This window comes from Hippocampus bargibanti, linkage group LG02 (genome assembly GCF_051943395.1).
Source record: "Hippocampus bargibanti isolate YZ-2025 linkage group LG02, ASM5194339v1, whole genome shotgun sequence".
Classification (NCBI taxonomy): Eukaryota; Metazoa; Chordata; class Actinopteri; order Syngnathiformes; family Syngnathidae; genus Hippocampus; species Hippocampus bargibanti.
In genome coordinates this window covers 1,393,120-1,409,276 of record NC_142735.1, presented here as the reverse complement: position 1 = coordinate 1,409,276, position 16,157 = coordinate 1,393,120, and the positions used below count along the sequence as shown (strand labels likewise).

Genomic DNA, 16,157 nt, shown 5'->3' with positions numbered 1-16,157 from the left:
TTCTGCCAGCTGCCCCAAAATGATGTATGTTCACATCAATGGCAAATATAAATTGCATTTTAGTGATGAGACAGTCAAGTCAGCAGCTGGAAACTGCCGATGCCATTAATGACCACAAGGGGGGGCTAAAGTATTTTCTCTCAATACTGTGTTACGTTGGGCAAAACACCAAGTCTGTTGTGAAATTACAATGCAGGTTTTTGAAATTGTGTTACGTGTAATTTAATAATAATAATAATACATTTAATTTATAAACGTCTTTCAAAATTCTCAAGGACGCTTTAAAGTTACAAGATTTTCTGCGGATGAGCAGCGGCAGCCAGACGTGCCGCATTCACTAAATCCGGAAGTAACACACACCACCAATTCAAACATCTACTGCTCATATCTGACTTTGTTTACAATAAATTTACATGACATAACAATACAAACAAACAAGAGAGTTGGTATATTAAAACCTCGTTGTGTAAAAGGGTGGTATTTAATCGAAAAAAATGTCGACGTTTATAAAAAATCGCTCGTCTTGTTTCGTCCTGAGGTTCCTGAACGCAGCGGCAGGTCAGCGGATGCTCGAACAACTTAACAAATACATACCATACTGTACAATAATGATAATAATAATAATAATAATAATAATAATAATAATAATAATAATAATAAAATTATTTATAAGCGGCTTTCAAAACTCAAGGACACTACGGTCACGGGATAAGAACATTTTTTTCTCCCCACGGGTGATCATCGGCAGCCATTCACTCAACCCGGAAGTAACATAAACTCATGAAGCGATTGAATGAATGCACTCATTTTTATACATGATCATTATGCTGATTGAAATAAAAATATAAACATAAAAAATATATTTATAGCGCTGTTTTCTGTTGAAATAAAAAACACATTCAAATGTATTAACTCAGATTTATTGTTGTCGTCTCAAAGTGCAAACATTCCTTTAATGTGTGAAAATATATCTTTGTCCATCACAAACGTTATTGTACTGCACTTTAAAGGACAACCGACACCATTTTTTTGTTTCCTAACTAGCATCAAAAAAACGTTTTATAGCATCTAAAATACCCAAAACACGCAGGCTGATATTTTTAGTCAAATGCAAAACACCAATAAAAACATGACTTAAAAGTGTCCCAAAACAGCTTCAAAATGACCTCGGAAATGGCGAGTTTCCGAAGGTCCCGCCCCCTTGTTCGTGACGTCACGCCAGAATACTCCAGACACAAAACAATGGCTTCAGAGAGTTCAGATTCGGAGAAGATGCTTTCTTGTTTCTCATCTAGTTATGAATATGATTCAAATAGTTCTGAAGAGGAAAGCATACATGTTTGCAATCGATTAAAGAAGTCATTTCGTGTCATTTTGAGGCGTCTGGACTCCAATGTAGCGTCCCAGAAAATGGCACCCAAGCTCCGTTGAAAATGGGCTGATTTGTGTGCTGGGAATTTGTGTCAACTAGTATCAAATAGTAGTCTTGGTGCAATACACAACGATTCACCATTGCGTTATTTATGTGTTTTCCTTCTAATTTAGCCATTAACACGAAGTTTTCAGACCAAACAAAGTACCCAAAATGCATTGTGTGTTGCTTTCTCGGTCAGGGGCGTTCCTTTAGTGACGTCACGTACGGACTCGTCACCAACTCAAAAACAAGACTTCCTGAATATTCAGCGTGAGTCTTAAAAGGTAAAATATAGCTATATGCGATGGAATCTTTGTAAAATACGCTCAGTAGAAGTCATTTGAAGTCATTTTACAAATTATGGACACAACTTGTCCGGAGGTGTCGCTTGTCCTTTAAAATCATATGGTCCAGATTGTCAATTCATCACTTGAACACAACACGTGAGAAAACGATCATCATAAGGCACTAAATGTCTTTTTTTTCCAGCTGTAGCAAAAAAAAAAAAAAAAACATTTGCAACAAAGACATGTATTATTGTGGGAATACATTACAGAAAGCATGATGGGTAAAGAACATTGGCACATAATGCATCGCATCAATTGATACCAAAAATAGAAGCGCTCATGTATGTAGTCTTATTTGTTAAAATGATGATTAGACAGCGTAGCTTTTGTTTGTTGCTTCCAGAGATGATTAACATACAAAAATCCCACAAGCACAATGATGTCCTTTTATGGCTAATCTGCAGTTGGCATCCAACCATATGAAGCGAGACTGTTCATGCTAACAGCCATCATCACGGCCTATATGTTTTGATCACATCTTTAATGGGCTTCCTGCATATCGGGCAGCAGGCGTTGATCTGCCTTTTGAGCTTCAGTCCGCAATCGTTGCAAAGGCACATGTGACCGCACGTGTAGATGACCGTGTCCACTTCTTGATCGAAGCAAATGGTGCATTCCGCGTTCTTTTCGCTAAAGAGCCAATCGGAGCCAGCCGAGACGGGAGGACTGAGGGAGGGACTGGGGCCAGTTTCTATAGAGAAGAAGAGAACGTGTTTAGGACATATATTGATCGCAATTCTTTCTGTTTTCTAGGTGTTGGGAATTCTTACTTCTGGTAATGTTGTATCCCTTCCACAAGAGGGCAGCATTTCTCTTTTTTCACATGCTATAGTAACAATACAGTGATACCTTGGCTTACGAACTTAATTGGTTCCCAGACAGTGTGTGTAAGGCGAAAAGGGTGTATTCCAAAAATTAATTTCCCATAGGAAAACATTAAAATGAGAATAATTCGTTCCCAGGTCCCCATGAAACATTATTTTCTACTTTCTAAGTTTCTAAGCCTTAAAGGACAACCGACACCATTTTTTTTGTTTGCTAACTGATGTCAGAAAAACGTTTTATAGCATCTAAAATACCCAAAACACGCAGGCTGACATTTTTAGTCAAATTCAAAACCCCAATAAAAATGACTTAAAGTGTGCTAAATCTGCAAAAAAATTTAGCTGCGAATTGGGCATTTTCAGAAAGTCCCGCCCCCACTTCGTGACGTCACGCCAAGACGTCTTGCCTTGCTCGAGAATCAAAACAATGGCTTCGGATTCGGAGAAGATGCTTTCTTGTTACGCATCCAGTTATGAATATGATTCAAATAGTTCTGAAGAGGAAAGCATACATGTTTGCAATCGATTAAAGAATTTATTCCGTGCCATTTTGAGGCATTAAGACTGAGGTGTAGATTCCCAGAAAATGCACAAGATGGCGCCAGAGCTCCATTGGAAATGGGTTGATTTGTCTGCTTGGAATTTGTGTCAGCGAATATCAATAATAGTCTTGGTGCAACACACAACGATTCACCATCGCGTTATTTATGTGTTTTCCTTCTAATTTCGCCATCAACACGGATCAACACGAGGTTTTCAGACAAAACAAAGTACCGCAAAGTGCATTGTGCCGTCCTCATTTCCAACTCATTTAACTCCACACCCGTACAATTTAGGAATGAACTCGTTTTTTTCCAGATGAAAGAGGAGAGCGTAAAGTTTCTAACACTGTATCGGATGGTTATGTAGTCCTAAATCTCAATATTATGTGTTTCCTGGAATTTGAGTGACAATGACAAAAACCCTGGCACTGGAGTGCACACATTTTTGCACATCTGACAGTGATGAGTTAAAAGTCAAACATTACAAGGCAAACCAAGCTTGTAACAAGCTTGACGCTAACGATGCTAGCTAACTTGATCTTTTTGAGTTATTCCCAGTTGAACAGGGTCACCGTTGCTGGCTACCTAGCTAGCTAGATATTTGCTATCTATTTAGCTAGCTAACTTGGATCTATTTTAGTTATTCCCGGTTGAACGGGATCACCGTTTCTGGCTACCTAACTAGCTAGCTATTTGCTCTCTATTTGCTGTCTAACTAGCTACCTAGCTATTAGTTATTTATTAGCTAGCTAGCTAACTTGATATTTGAGTTATTGCCGGTTGAACGGGGGCACCGTTGCTGGCTACCTAGCTAGCTAGCTATTTGGTATCTATTTAGCTAGCTAACTTGATCTATTTGAGTTATTCCCCGTTAAACGGGGTCACCTTTGTTGGCTACCTAGCTAGCTAGCTATTTGCTCTCTATTTGCTGTCTAACTAGCTACCTAGCTATTAGTTATCTATTAGCTAGCTAGCTAACGTGATATATTTGAGTTAGTCCCGTTTGAACGGGGGCACCGTTGCTGGCTACCTTGCTAGCTAGCTATTTGCTATCTATTTAGCTAGCTAACTTGATCTATTTGAGTTATTCCCAGTTGAATGGGGTGTCTAGCTGTCTAACTAGCTAGCTAGCTATTTGCTAACTATTAGCTGTCTAACTAGCTAGCTAGCTATTAGCTTTCTATTAGCTAGCTAGCTAACTTGATCTATTTCAGTTATTCCCGGTTGAGTGCTCACCCACAGAAAAAGTGATCCTGTGACTGTGAATTGACCCTGAGTTTTGAAAGGGGCTGATAAATGGCATGTATTATTATTATTATTATTATTATTATTACCATGAGTCCCCACCAGTTTAGCTAATACACTTTCCTATCCAGCAATAGATGTGTTGTTCTCACCCAGAGAGGATTCAGACGCAGAGGGGGATCTGTTGACACCGAAGGCCAGTTCTGAATCGCTGTCTTCTGGACTGCTGCCCTGGGAGGTGCCGGGAGATGTCGGGGGAGGATTTGACTGTATCGTTCCTGGTCACAAAGATAAAGACACTAATGAAGAGGTATGCGGTGATGCATGACAGGAAGTGCATGTTTTTCCCCTGATGTAACCTCCACCTTTGATCTGGTCAAAGTGCTCTTTATGTCTTAAAGGACAACCGACCTCCGCCGGACAAGTTGTGTCCATAATTTTTAAAATCACTTCAGATGACTTTGACTGAGAGTATTTTACAAAGATTCCACCGCATATAGCTATATTTTACGTTTTAAGACTCGCGCTGACTATTCAGGAATCTTGTTTTCGAGTTGACGACGATGCCTGACGTGCCCCTGACCGAGAAAGCGACACACAATGCATTTTGGGTACTTTGTTTGGTCTGAAAACTTTGTGTTGATGGCGAAATTAGAAGGAAAACATAGATAACGCGATGATGAATCGTTGTGTGTTGCACCAAGACTACTATTAGATACTAGTTGACACAAATTCCCAGCAGACAAATCAGCCCATTTCCAACGGAGCTTGGGCGCCATCTTTTGGGACGCTACATTGGAGTCCAGACGGCTCGAATTGATACGAAAGGACTTCTTTCCCGACCCTTGATTTAGGGCATTTAATCAGCCTCACATGCATGTTTTTAAGATGTGGGACATTGATAAGCTCCACAGAGAAAAACCCTAGTCATAGTTCAACACCAGGAGTGCGATGTCCCAGTTTTTTGGGCTTTGCTTGTCTGCCACATAAACATAAACATCTGGTGATCACTGACTCGATGCTTTTAAAGACGCTTTAAAATTCACTTGTAATCTTTGGCATTTGACTTAGCATGATTCAGACTTGATCTTAGTTTTAACTTCTTTCTTCTATCTTTGTGACTGCTTTATTCACTGTAGATGATAGTTTTCCATGTTAAGCGCTTCGTTACAACTTCAGCTATTGTTAAATTGCTATATAAATCAAAATGTAGGTCCGCTACAGTCACCTATATTCCACCGCGATTGTTTCTATCCAGTGAACCGAGCGCACTCTGTCGTATATCATTGCCTTTTTGTGAAGTACGTAATCGTTTTTCATGGGAATTTCCAAGCTATGCAGTTTATGATGACGTATTACACGTTTCCCTCCATGCTGGTTGTTGAAATTTCCGAATCCGACAAGAAACGGGGAAAAAATGATTGAAGTTTACGCTCTTTTTTTTTCGAACATTACACTTTATAAAGGTGAGTAAGTTGTATTCTTATAACTCATAGAAGTGGCAGAATATATATTTCTCTCCGTAACTGCCAAGTTTCAAGCAAAAAGAAGCATTAGCATATATACAGTAAAGTCTCGTTATATCGATATCGGATATATCGATAGTCCCGGTTATATCGATACTATTTCTATGCACGCACGGAGAAAATTACATGCAAACAGGGTCGGATATATCGATAGTCCCGGTTATATCGATATTTTTTCGGACTCCCTTGAATATCGATATAACGAGACTTTACTGTATTTCTACAGCTCGCAATTTTCTTTCCTAGTATTCAGTGACAGCCATTTTTGATTTCTGACGAAAATCTGCCTGCATTCGATCGTTGATATTTGCTAATTTATATTTTGAATCTTTTCTTGTTATTTGCTATCTATTTAGCTAGCTAACTTAATCTATTTGAGTTATTCCCAGTTGAACGACGGGGTCACCGTTGCTGGCTACCTAGCTAGCTCGCTATTTGCTATCTATTTAGCTAGCTAACTTGATCTATTTGAGTTATTCCCGGTTGAACGGGGTGACCGTTGATGGCTACCTAGCTAGCTATCTAATTCCTATCTATTAGCTGTCTAACTAGCTAGCTAGTTAGACAGCTAATAGCTACTTGATATTTGCTAATTTATATTTTGAATCTTTTCTTGAGTTCTCTGTTCATGTTTAGAATTTCAAACGCGTTCCAATGATACATCACTCGTTTAGATTCGCCAAAAATTAAGAAAGTTATGATAGTTTAAACTGTAATAAAGAACTCGGTCACAGATTTTCATTTTTTTAACTGTGTAATTACAGGCAGAAAATCCCCTTATATTTGAAAATTAAACATTCTATTATTTCCTTATTATTTGTCATAGAACAATAATCTATACGACGTCATTTGAAAGCTATTTAAATGCACTTTAATATGGTATTAGAAAATGTGTGATGAATTATTATTGACATTTTTTGTCCCATCCCTACAAAATGTATTGTATTGTATTGTATTGTATTGTATTGTATTGTATTGTCAGATTGTTCACTCCGCATCAATCCAATATTTTTCTTTGTTAGGAAACCATTTTGTACATCCTGCCCAGTTTGTTCTGAAAAACGATTAGTCTCTACCAGTATAGTCAATAATCCCTTTATCAATAAAAACACTTAATAATTCAAAGTGCTGGGTCCGAGAGGACAGCAATTTCATCTGTGCTGTATGTCATGAATATTAGCATATTTGACAATAGAGCTGACTTTGAAATGGGCTCAGTTCTGCTGGGTTTTCATCAATCGTTTTTCGAGGATTTCATGTGAAAGGATAGGCTCCTCTGACCACTCGAGGCTTCTCCGAAATCGTTGTTCACCCTACTTGTCGAGATATGGTTCATTGTCCGCTGAACTGGCAGACTCATCAGATGTATTGTAGTTTCGGAGAGAAAATTCATTTTCACTTACCATGCGGTGAACGAGACATTTGATTTGTAACACTTGAAAATACTACCACAAAAAAATGAATGCAAATGTGGATGCGAAAAACACAGTGACAACGGCTGTTACGGAGCAAGTCTTGTAACAATGTCCTTGAAATCCACCGCTATCGCGAGAATACTTGATTCGTCCATAAAATGACTCACAAAGGCTTAAAGGACAACCAACATCACTTTTTGGTTTCCTAACTGACATCATAAAAAAGTTTTATAGCATCTAAAATACCCAAAACACTCAGGCTGATATTTTAGTCAAATGCAAAACACCAAGAAACATGACTTAAAGTGTCCAAAATCTGTAAAAAATTGAGCAGTTCGTGATGCCAAGACGTCTTGGCTTGCTCGAGAATCAAAACAATGGCTTCAGATTCGGCGAATATGCTTTCTTATTACACATCCAGTTATGAATATGTTTCAAATAGTTCTGAAGAGGAAAGTATAAATGTTTGCCATCGATTAAAGGACAACCGACGTCACTTTTTTGTTTCTTAACTGATATCAGAAAAACGTTTTATAGCAAGAGGAAAGCATACATGTTTGCAATTGATTAAAGAAGTCCCAGAAAAGAGGCAGAAAATGGCGACCTAGCTCCCTGTGAGGAATTAATCAGCCCGTTTCCACAGGCTGATAAATTCCTTATATGGAGCTTGGTCGCCCTCTTCTGGCTCTTTTTGGTGCAACATGACTTTTTCAGACCAAACAAGCACAGCAAATGCATTGACGTGATGGAAGGACTGCTACAATGTGTCGGTCAGGGGCGTTCCTTCGGTGACGTCACGTACGGACTCGTCACCAACTCAAAAACAAGACTTCCGGAATATTCAGCGCGAGTCTTAAATGGTAAAATATAGCTATATGCAGTGGAATCTTTGTGAAATACACTCAGTAGAAGTTAAATGTAACGTACGTTTATGAAAATTTTACCTTGGCATACAAATTCTTTTTCGGGATACACACGGAGCTGCCACAATGAGTGAACGACACATCACTCCTAACAAGAAAATGGTCGCCTACTGTTTTGTCCTCTATTCCCTGCCCACAGTCTTCAATTAAAGCCACATGATTGGTCAAGAAATCAGCAGTGAGTGGGGGTGGGTTAAATATTAAAGAGACAGGCAGACGACAGAGAGAGAGAAGAACACACACACACACATACGAAAGGGATACGACAGAGCTTGAAACAAAAAACAAAAGTAAGAAAAAAGTGAAATGGTGAGAAAATGGATAGAAAACAGTGACATTTGGACTTGTTTCAACTTTGATAGTTCAAAAGCAGATTGTAGACTGGAAGGTTAAAATATCCCATCAATCAGGCTCCACAAATAACCCGCACAAGCCATCTGTACACTTGATGCAAAAAGCTATCAACCCAGCTAAACAGAACACAATCAATGAGGAACTTGATGAAATTATCGCATAGAAAGCAACTACAAGGGATCATTCCTCAAGATGGTGAAAGAAGAATGTTACGTTCCTCATCAAGTGTTTAATGCTGAGGAAACCGGCCACTCCATTCCATCAAGCCATCAACGACCATCACAAAGGTAAATAAAACTACTTTATTATACTGTACAGTTTATTTCTTTAATTATAATACCATGGCACATTTGTTATACATGAAATAAGGTATATTTTGTGTAGTTTTAAGGCTGAGAAAATTAGAAAGTAGAAAATTATGTTTTATGGGGACCTGGGAACGGATTATTCTCATTTTAATGGTTTCCTATGGGAAATTATTTTTGGGGATACACACTTTTCACCTTACACACTCTGTCTGGGCACCAATTAAGTTCGTAAGCCAAGGTATCACTGTACTCTGAAGTTGTCCAAAACAAACATGCGAATCAAACCTCTGAAGAAGGAGGACACTGATTCGCTGTGGCGACCCCTGAAGGGAAAACCCGAAAAGGAAAAGAAGACCTACTCTGAACGTACCAAGTATCCTGAGTCTGTTGACAGCCCCGTGCAGGGCGAAGAAGGCCCAGAGCACCTCAGAAGAGTCCACGCAAAGCAGCCTGCCACGTCCCACCCCGTTCACCCCGTGGTGCAGCTCTCCGCTGGGCAGCAGACTGAAGCTGAGTACGTCCCCGGAACACGGCATGGGAAAACCGCGATGCACCACCCAGTACTCTTTACGGTCCAGCAGAACCTCGGGGTCGGCCGGCAGGTCCCCGGCATGCAGACTCGCCGGGTCACAGGACGTCAAACCAAATAAGAGTGCCCCAAAGTAAGGCAGACCTAAATGGCCAACCTCGACATATAAAGTCTCTCCGGTGTGTAGCGGTCGATCACCGAACACCAGAGTCCGACTACCGTCTAGAAAGTGGATCCAGGCAGCCGAGCGGTCTGCGGACAGTGTGATGTCGGAGCCGCGAATGGGGTGAAAGTGCAAGTCGGCGTCCAACGGGGAAGGAAGGTTGCGGACCACTCTGGAGATTCCGGAGGAGGCTTTGTTGGATGTGTTGGAAGAGTAGCACGGGATGAGCTGAGTGTAATTACTGAATTGGATGTTAGCCATCTTGGCGGCGGCAGCCTGGTTGGTCTCCAGTTGATTGTTGCTGTAATTAGCCGAGTCGTGGCTACTCTGGGGCAGATAGGCGCTCAGGCGGGCGCCGCTCAGGCAGCTCGATCCAACGCTCTCGGCAAACGTGCTTTCTGGAGAGGGAGAAAAAGTGCGTGACTTGATTAGATCAGGATATTTTGTGTCTTAGGCTAAAAAATGGGATCTGCGTGTGTGATGGAGAAAAAGAAGTTCTCATATTTGTAAGTTTTATGCTGTTATATGCTTAGTCAACATGTGTGACTCAAATACACAATTGAAGCACAGACAACCTGGGGTCAATCTGAGGTCAATAGACACAGTTTGTTCAAACTGTCATCTTCATCTAGGAGATCTGGCTTGGACAGAATTAAGTACTTGGGAAACTCCTTTATCAACGGAGTAATTTACGACTTGAAAGTCCTACACAGGAAGAGCTCATTAGCCAGGTTACAAATGTATCAGTTCATGCAAAAGACAATGTTTTATTGCTTACAGCTGTTCATGCTTAGAATCACAATCAGAATCATCTTTATTGCCAAGTATGTAGAACACACAAGGAATTACGCTGCACTAGTATCATCATCGAAAAATTGCAAAGCGGCACTATACAGTTCTATTTGGGTTACTGTTTAAAGAGTTGGGGGAAGAAGCTGTTTAAATGTTTGCTGGATTTGGATCGGTAGCGCCTGCCCAAGGGGAGTAGCTGGAAAAGGTGGTGGGCAGGGTGCGGAAGGTCCAGTAGGATTTTCTTTGCCCTAGTTTGGTTTCTTGCAGTGTGCAAAACCTCGAGAGTGGGTAGGGCCCAATGATTTTTTCTGCCGTCCAAACTGTTCGTTGAAGTCGGATTTTGTACATTTTTGTGGCGGCCCCGAACCAAACGGTAATGGAAGAACACAGGATGGATTCGATGACAGCCGTGTAGAAATGTTGCAGCACCTCCTGTGGCAGGCCATGCTTCTTTAGCAGCCTCAGGAAGTACTCAATAAGTGTGGTATTCTAATCAAGAAAACTATGTTTTACTACTCTCATTAAATAGCTCGGCAGAGGGCTGCAGAATTCAGGCGTCTGTCATGAATGGCTACGTCTCCTGCCGGCAGTAAAAGACAATCTTTCTGGGTTCGAACCTTTGTCCACAGTGTCGAATCAAACATCTCTGACAGTGTGTCAACAAGATCACTTTGGGGTCCTGTTCAGTTTATTTTCCCTTTTTTTACTGCTAATTAGACTCCATGTGGCTAGATGGATGCATGGCTTTAGGAGCCCACGATAAGACGAAAGGAGCGTCAGTGCAGAGCGCCGATGCGTATGCGGAACTGTCGCGATTGTGCTTTTTTCCGCAGCAATGGGCAGCATTTTCACAGCCTTGTATTGTTCAGCGGAAAGGTCGGTGCTGTTGGACAGTCGCAGCTTGGAATTGAAGCGGATTTACGTAGTAGGACAGGAGATGTGACTCAATCTCTTCCATCAATGGATGCTACAGCTGCATGTTTGCTTTCAACAGTTAGCTTGTAGTAGATGTGCACATTCTACCATGATGTCACTGATCCACTGCTGAAAAGGACGCTTTGATCCTCTCTTTCATCAATTTTAGGAACAAAATTTCACATGTAAACATGAATACTTTGAACAAGTATTTCTCGCAATAATTAAGTACAGTAATACCTCGGCCTACGAACGCTTTAGCTCACAAACTTTTCGCCTTACGAACATTAAATTCGCGAGAATATAATATTGGCATACGAACAAGTTTTCGGTGGACGAACCAAACCACACTGCGCTACGGTGGCTGACGGACTAGTTTTCCACATCTCCTTCCTTTGAGTGCAGACGTGGTTTGTTATCGAGTGGAGTACTTTTGCTATTATGGTACAGAAAAAGACCCCACCACAGGCTAGTGTTAAGCCGAAGAGGACACAAAACAAAATTACGGTCGAGCAGACGAAGGAGATCATCGAAAAACAGGAACAAGGTGTGTGACACCATGATGTCTCCAATCCACTGGTGAAAAGGAGGCTTTGATTATCTCTTCTTTCATCTAGAACGGCTTCTTGTAACAAAGAGGATGCAAAAAGTGCTGAAGATCGAGTGATTTATGTCTTTGTGTTGTCATATTATTATCTAGAATAATAATCCATTTGATTTCTAAGCGTCTTTCAAAACTCTCAAGGTCACTTTACAGTCACAGTATGTGTTTTTCTGTGGGTGAGCAGTGGCAGCCACATGCGCCAGCGTTCACTCAACCCCAAAGTAACTTAAATAGGTAGAAAACTAGCGAGCTAGCTAATGGATAGGAAATAAATAGGTAATAGCTAGCCAGCTAGCTAATGGATAGCTAACAAATAGCTAATAGATAGCCAGATAGCCAACATGGTCCCATCCTCTGGTCCATGTTAACTTTGTCGTTGTTTTGTTCTTTTGATTTCAAGATGGCACCGTGAGGGTGGCTGCCTTTACAGCAGCTCCTATATTTCGTTTTTACTCCTTCTTCCCTTCGATTCATCTTACTTCCATAACTCTGCTGTTGTGAAATGTAAATTTCTCCACTGCGAGTCTAATAAAGGCTAATCCAATACATTTTGTTAGCATCTTTGTGACTTTTCTTCCCTATGATCAACTCACTGCACCGCTAATTTGAAACGATTTCATTACACAAGTGCTGTAAAGTAAACTGGCACTATTCATGTCTCATTTGACTTATGGTCCATTCCTTTATGACTATTTCTAGTGATGGCGTCGGGCAGATGAGCGCGCTGGCCCCCTCAACCAAAGCTCCTGGGATCTGCCGCCTTGACCAAACATGGACATAGCTCTCCTGTCAAGACTGAATATAAACACGGTAAGGGAGGGAACTGCGAGGCAGGCAGCGGCGGGAATAAAAAGTAACGCAATGAGGCCCCCAACAAAAGTTTGCTAAAGAAATGGCAAAAGTCAGTTGAAGGAGCCATTAAGAGTTAGAGAGGTTCAACAAAATGGAGACTTGATGTCTCCTATACTGTATGTTGTTGCTCACTCAATGATGCGACTACCCCTAAAGGACAACCGACACCTCCGGACGAGTTGTGTCCATTATTTGTAAAATCACTTCAAATGACTTCTACTGAGCGCATTTTACAAAGATTCCCCCGCATATAGCGACAGTTTACGTTTCAAGACTCGCGCTGAATATTCCAGAAGTCTTGTTTTTGAGTTGATGACGATTCAGGAACGCCCCTGACCGAGAAAGCGACACACATACACACATACAAACATTGTATTGATCGGTGTTGATGGCGTAATTAGAAGGAAAAACACATAAATAACGCAACAGTGAATCATTGTGTGTTGCACCAAGACTGCTATTTGATACTAGTTGACACAAATTCCCAGCAGACAAATCAGCCCATTTCCAACAGAGCTTTGGCACCATCTTGTGCATTTTGTGGGATGCTACATTGGAGTCCAGAGGGCTCGAATTGATACGGAAGGACTTCTGCAGATCCATTTGAATCATATTCATAACTGGATGAGTAACAAGAAAGCATCTTCTCCGAATCTGAACTCTCTGAAACCATTGTTTTGATTCTGGAGCAAGGCAGTTTGTGAAGGAGTATCCTGATGTGACGTCACAAAAAAAAAATATTGGTGTTTTGCATTTGCGTGTTTTGGGTATTTGAGATGCTATAAAACGTTTTTCTGATGTCATTTAGGAAACAAAAAAATGGTGTCGGTTGTCCTTTACGTTGACATTGGAACTGGGCCGCACAGCTGCTCTCTGCCCTCTCTGGAAGCTTCTTAAATTAGCTCTGTATATATTGACACGATGTAAATAGGGCCCTGAGGTTTAGCTGTCTTCATAGCCATTTTAAACCTTTAAAGGCTGTCAAGTTGACCTTTTTATGTATCTGTTTGAAGTATATGGGGCAGGGGGCGATGCTATGTTCCTCATGAAGTGATCATAGAGTAGTATTAAAAAAAGGGCTACAGAGTAACACTATAGGCCTACAACCTTGAATGTTTCGAGTTCAATGCATGACTGGTACAGTAGCACAACAGCGGGGTAACAGTAACGTTTCAATTTATCAGCCAGAACTTGCCTAAAACCTCCCTTGCACATTGCCCAAAAACATAGTACTATATATCAAATTACATAATCAAATTGCATACAATTTGTCACCTCAATGGGAATTAGGTGTTACAATCGCTGAAAAGGTTTCTTCAGCTGTCATCTGTACTTCTTTGAAGGTGTCGGACGTTTCGCTCCTCATCTGAAAAACTTCGTCAGAGAACTAAAGTTGTGCTGGTAGCTCTGGCCCTATATATATATATATATCCTTAGTGTCCAGAGGTGACCCCTGCTTTGATAGGTCCCTGTTCTTAGGTTGGGGGGAGTAATGGACAACTCCCTGAAGCTAATCTGATTACTTCTTTTGTCCTTTCTGATTATTGTCAGTGACTGGCCCTTATTGCCCCATTCACTCTGGTACAATCTCTATTGATTTTATTTCTTTAATTATAATACAATAGATGAGAAGGTTTCTTCAGCCGTCATCTGTACTTCTTTGAAGGTGTCGGACGTTTGGCTTCTTATCCAAGAGGCTTCGTCAGCTAACTACAACCTTTTGCTGGTAGTTTTGGACCTATATATGTGAAATGAAGCGTAGCTAAAGAAATGGTAATCAACAATGAAAAAAGGAATCCGCGTGGTCTTTCCCAGAATCGAAACTGAACAACTGAACAACAGCTGAAGGTGGAACAAAGTGCGACTATGGCGAATATCCATGGAAATGCTTCCCCCTCCTGGAAGGATAAAGCATGAAATATACAGGTAACATCCGAGTTACAACAGGGTTTCGTTCCGACAAAACGGTCGTAATCGAAAAGCATTCAAAATGGCTGACGCGAGGATCATAACAAATGACGACACGCTGGCATCTCCGATACGACAGGATAGTATACAATGTCAATCTGTTGTTTCACGTTTTCTATTAAATACTATTATATACCAAAATGTTGACAGTTAATTTATAAATCTTATAACTTTTAGTGTCATTTTAAACATTTTATATTTCGTATTATCGATCTTTATTACTGTGTCGGCGCACACGCTTTCTGCTGACCCAAATACGCACGGCTTCCCGCGCATGCGAGCTTTCCAAAAATTGCTCTCCCTGCTAACGGAGAAGCCAGAAGAGGTCACCTGTCTCAAGTCCGACGCGGCATTTGCGTCGCGGCGATCCCACCCGCTCTGCGTCAGTGGACACCCCTTCCTCCCCCCGATTGCTGTGCGAGTGAGATGCTGTTATGCTGGAGAAAATTGTCCTACGCGTTTGTTAAGAAACATCGTGATTTTGTGCAATGCTGCTCCGGCAAATAAACCTACCTACTTGTTTGATATTGTCACGTTCGGATTGATAGCTGGGGACGGGGCCACGCCTCCCCACTTCCACCACTTCAGGACAGCGGGTACGAAAACGGGACGCTGTCAACTTGTATTTGTACTTTGTATTACTCTGGACTTTCTATATCTTTGTCCAAGCCCCTCACCCCCCCATATCCCATAATCCTTTCGGGATTGTTCCGTTTCTGCACCACTGTGTGCAAGTTGCTTCTCGCCATTGTTTCCCATTGCTCCCCTCCACTCGTTGTATTTGCTAGTCTTTATTTTTGATTATTCCCCTGGTCCTCTTTTTGCGACCAGCGCTTTGTGTTGTAGCTTAATAAATCATCCTGCACGGGTCTGTGTCGCATTGCTCGCTGTAGCGGTGGCAGCCGTAGAATTAAAAAAAAAATGGGTGGTCGTAACTCACGCCGGTCGTAAATCAGATGTTACCTGTACTTATGAACATCATTAGTGTTCGAGTGCATTACATTGAGGAGTCAATGTTGACATTGAAATATAAGTTATTTACCAAGCAGCGTGACCTCTTGAGTGATGCCATAGATATCGATGATGGCCCAGAGCGGGCAGCCAATGCTGAGGCCGCAGTGGAACAAGATTGGCTCTCCATCATTGACACTGTAAAAGACTCTCCCGTGGCGATCGGCCCAGAACGCCAGCACGCTCTCCTTCAGGGCAAGTCTCTCCGGAAGGGCTTTGGCCCAATAGCCCGGTCGCGTCACCAAATCCGGACAAGCGTACTTGGGGATGTCTGATGTCATCAAGTCGCTGGGGTCGAGACTGGTGAAGCCAAATCGTAGCGCACCACTCCAGCCGGTGTGCACGCCCGTGAGACGAAGCCGCACCTGAATCGGATACATTGATTTGGGTAAGAGATGAGTGAACATAAGTGCATTTTGCATGCA

At 41.4% G+C, this 16,157-nt stretch overlaps 1 protein-coding gene and 1 long non-coding RNA gene across 3 annotated transcripts in view; one reads left to right on the top strand and one right to left on the bottom strand.

Moving 5' to 3' along the window:
• Positions 1-886: 886 nt before the first annotated feature.
• neurl1b (neuralized E3 ubiquitin protein ligase 1B) overlaps positions 887-16,157 on the bottom strand; it is a 50,824-nt gene continuing 35,553 nt past the window's right edge. The window contains exons 3-6 of one of the 2 annotated variants that reach the window (XM_089019827.1): positions 15,764-16,097; positions 9,269-9,988; positions 4,525-4,650; positions 887-2,452 (exon numbers count right to left, since the gene is read on the bottom strand). In XM_089019827.1, the coding sequence (XP_088875953.1) occupies positions 2,214-2,452; positions 4,525-4,650; positions 9,269-9,988; positions 15,764-16,097 (1,419 nt within the window). In that variant the 3' untranslated portion in view covers positions 887-2,213. The remainder of the gene's footprint in view (positions 2,453-4,524; positions 4,651-9,268; positions 9,989-15,763; positions 16,098-16,157) is intronic. The other variant, XM_089019834.1, reaches the window with a different exon arrangement.
• LOC148901092 (uncharacterized) lies at positions 4,556-15,037 on the top strand. The gene is made up of 3 exons (XR_016118206.1): positions 4,556-4,682; positions 12,601-12,711; positions 14,569-15,037. It is a non-coding gene; the product is annotated as an uncharacterized LOC148901092 (long non-coding RNA).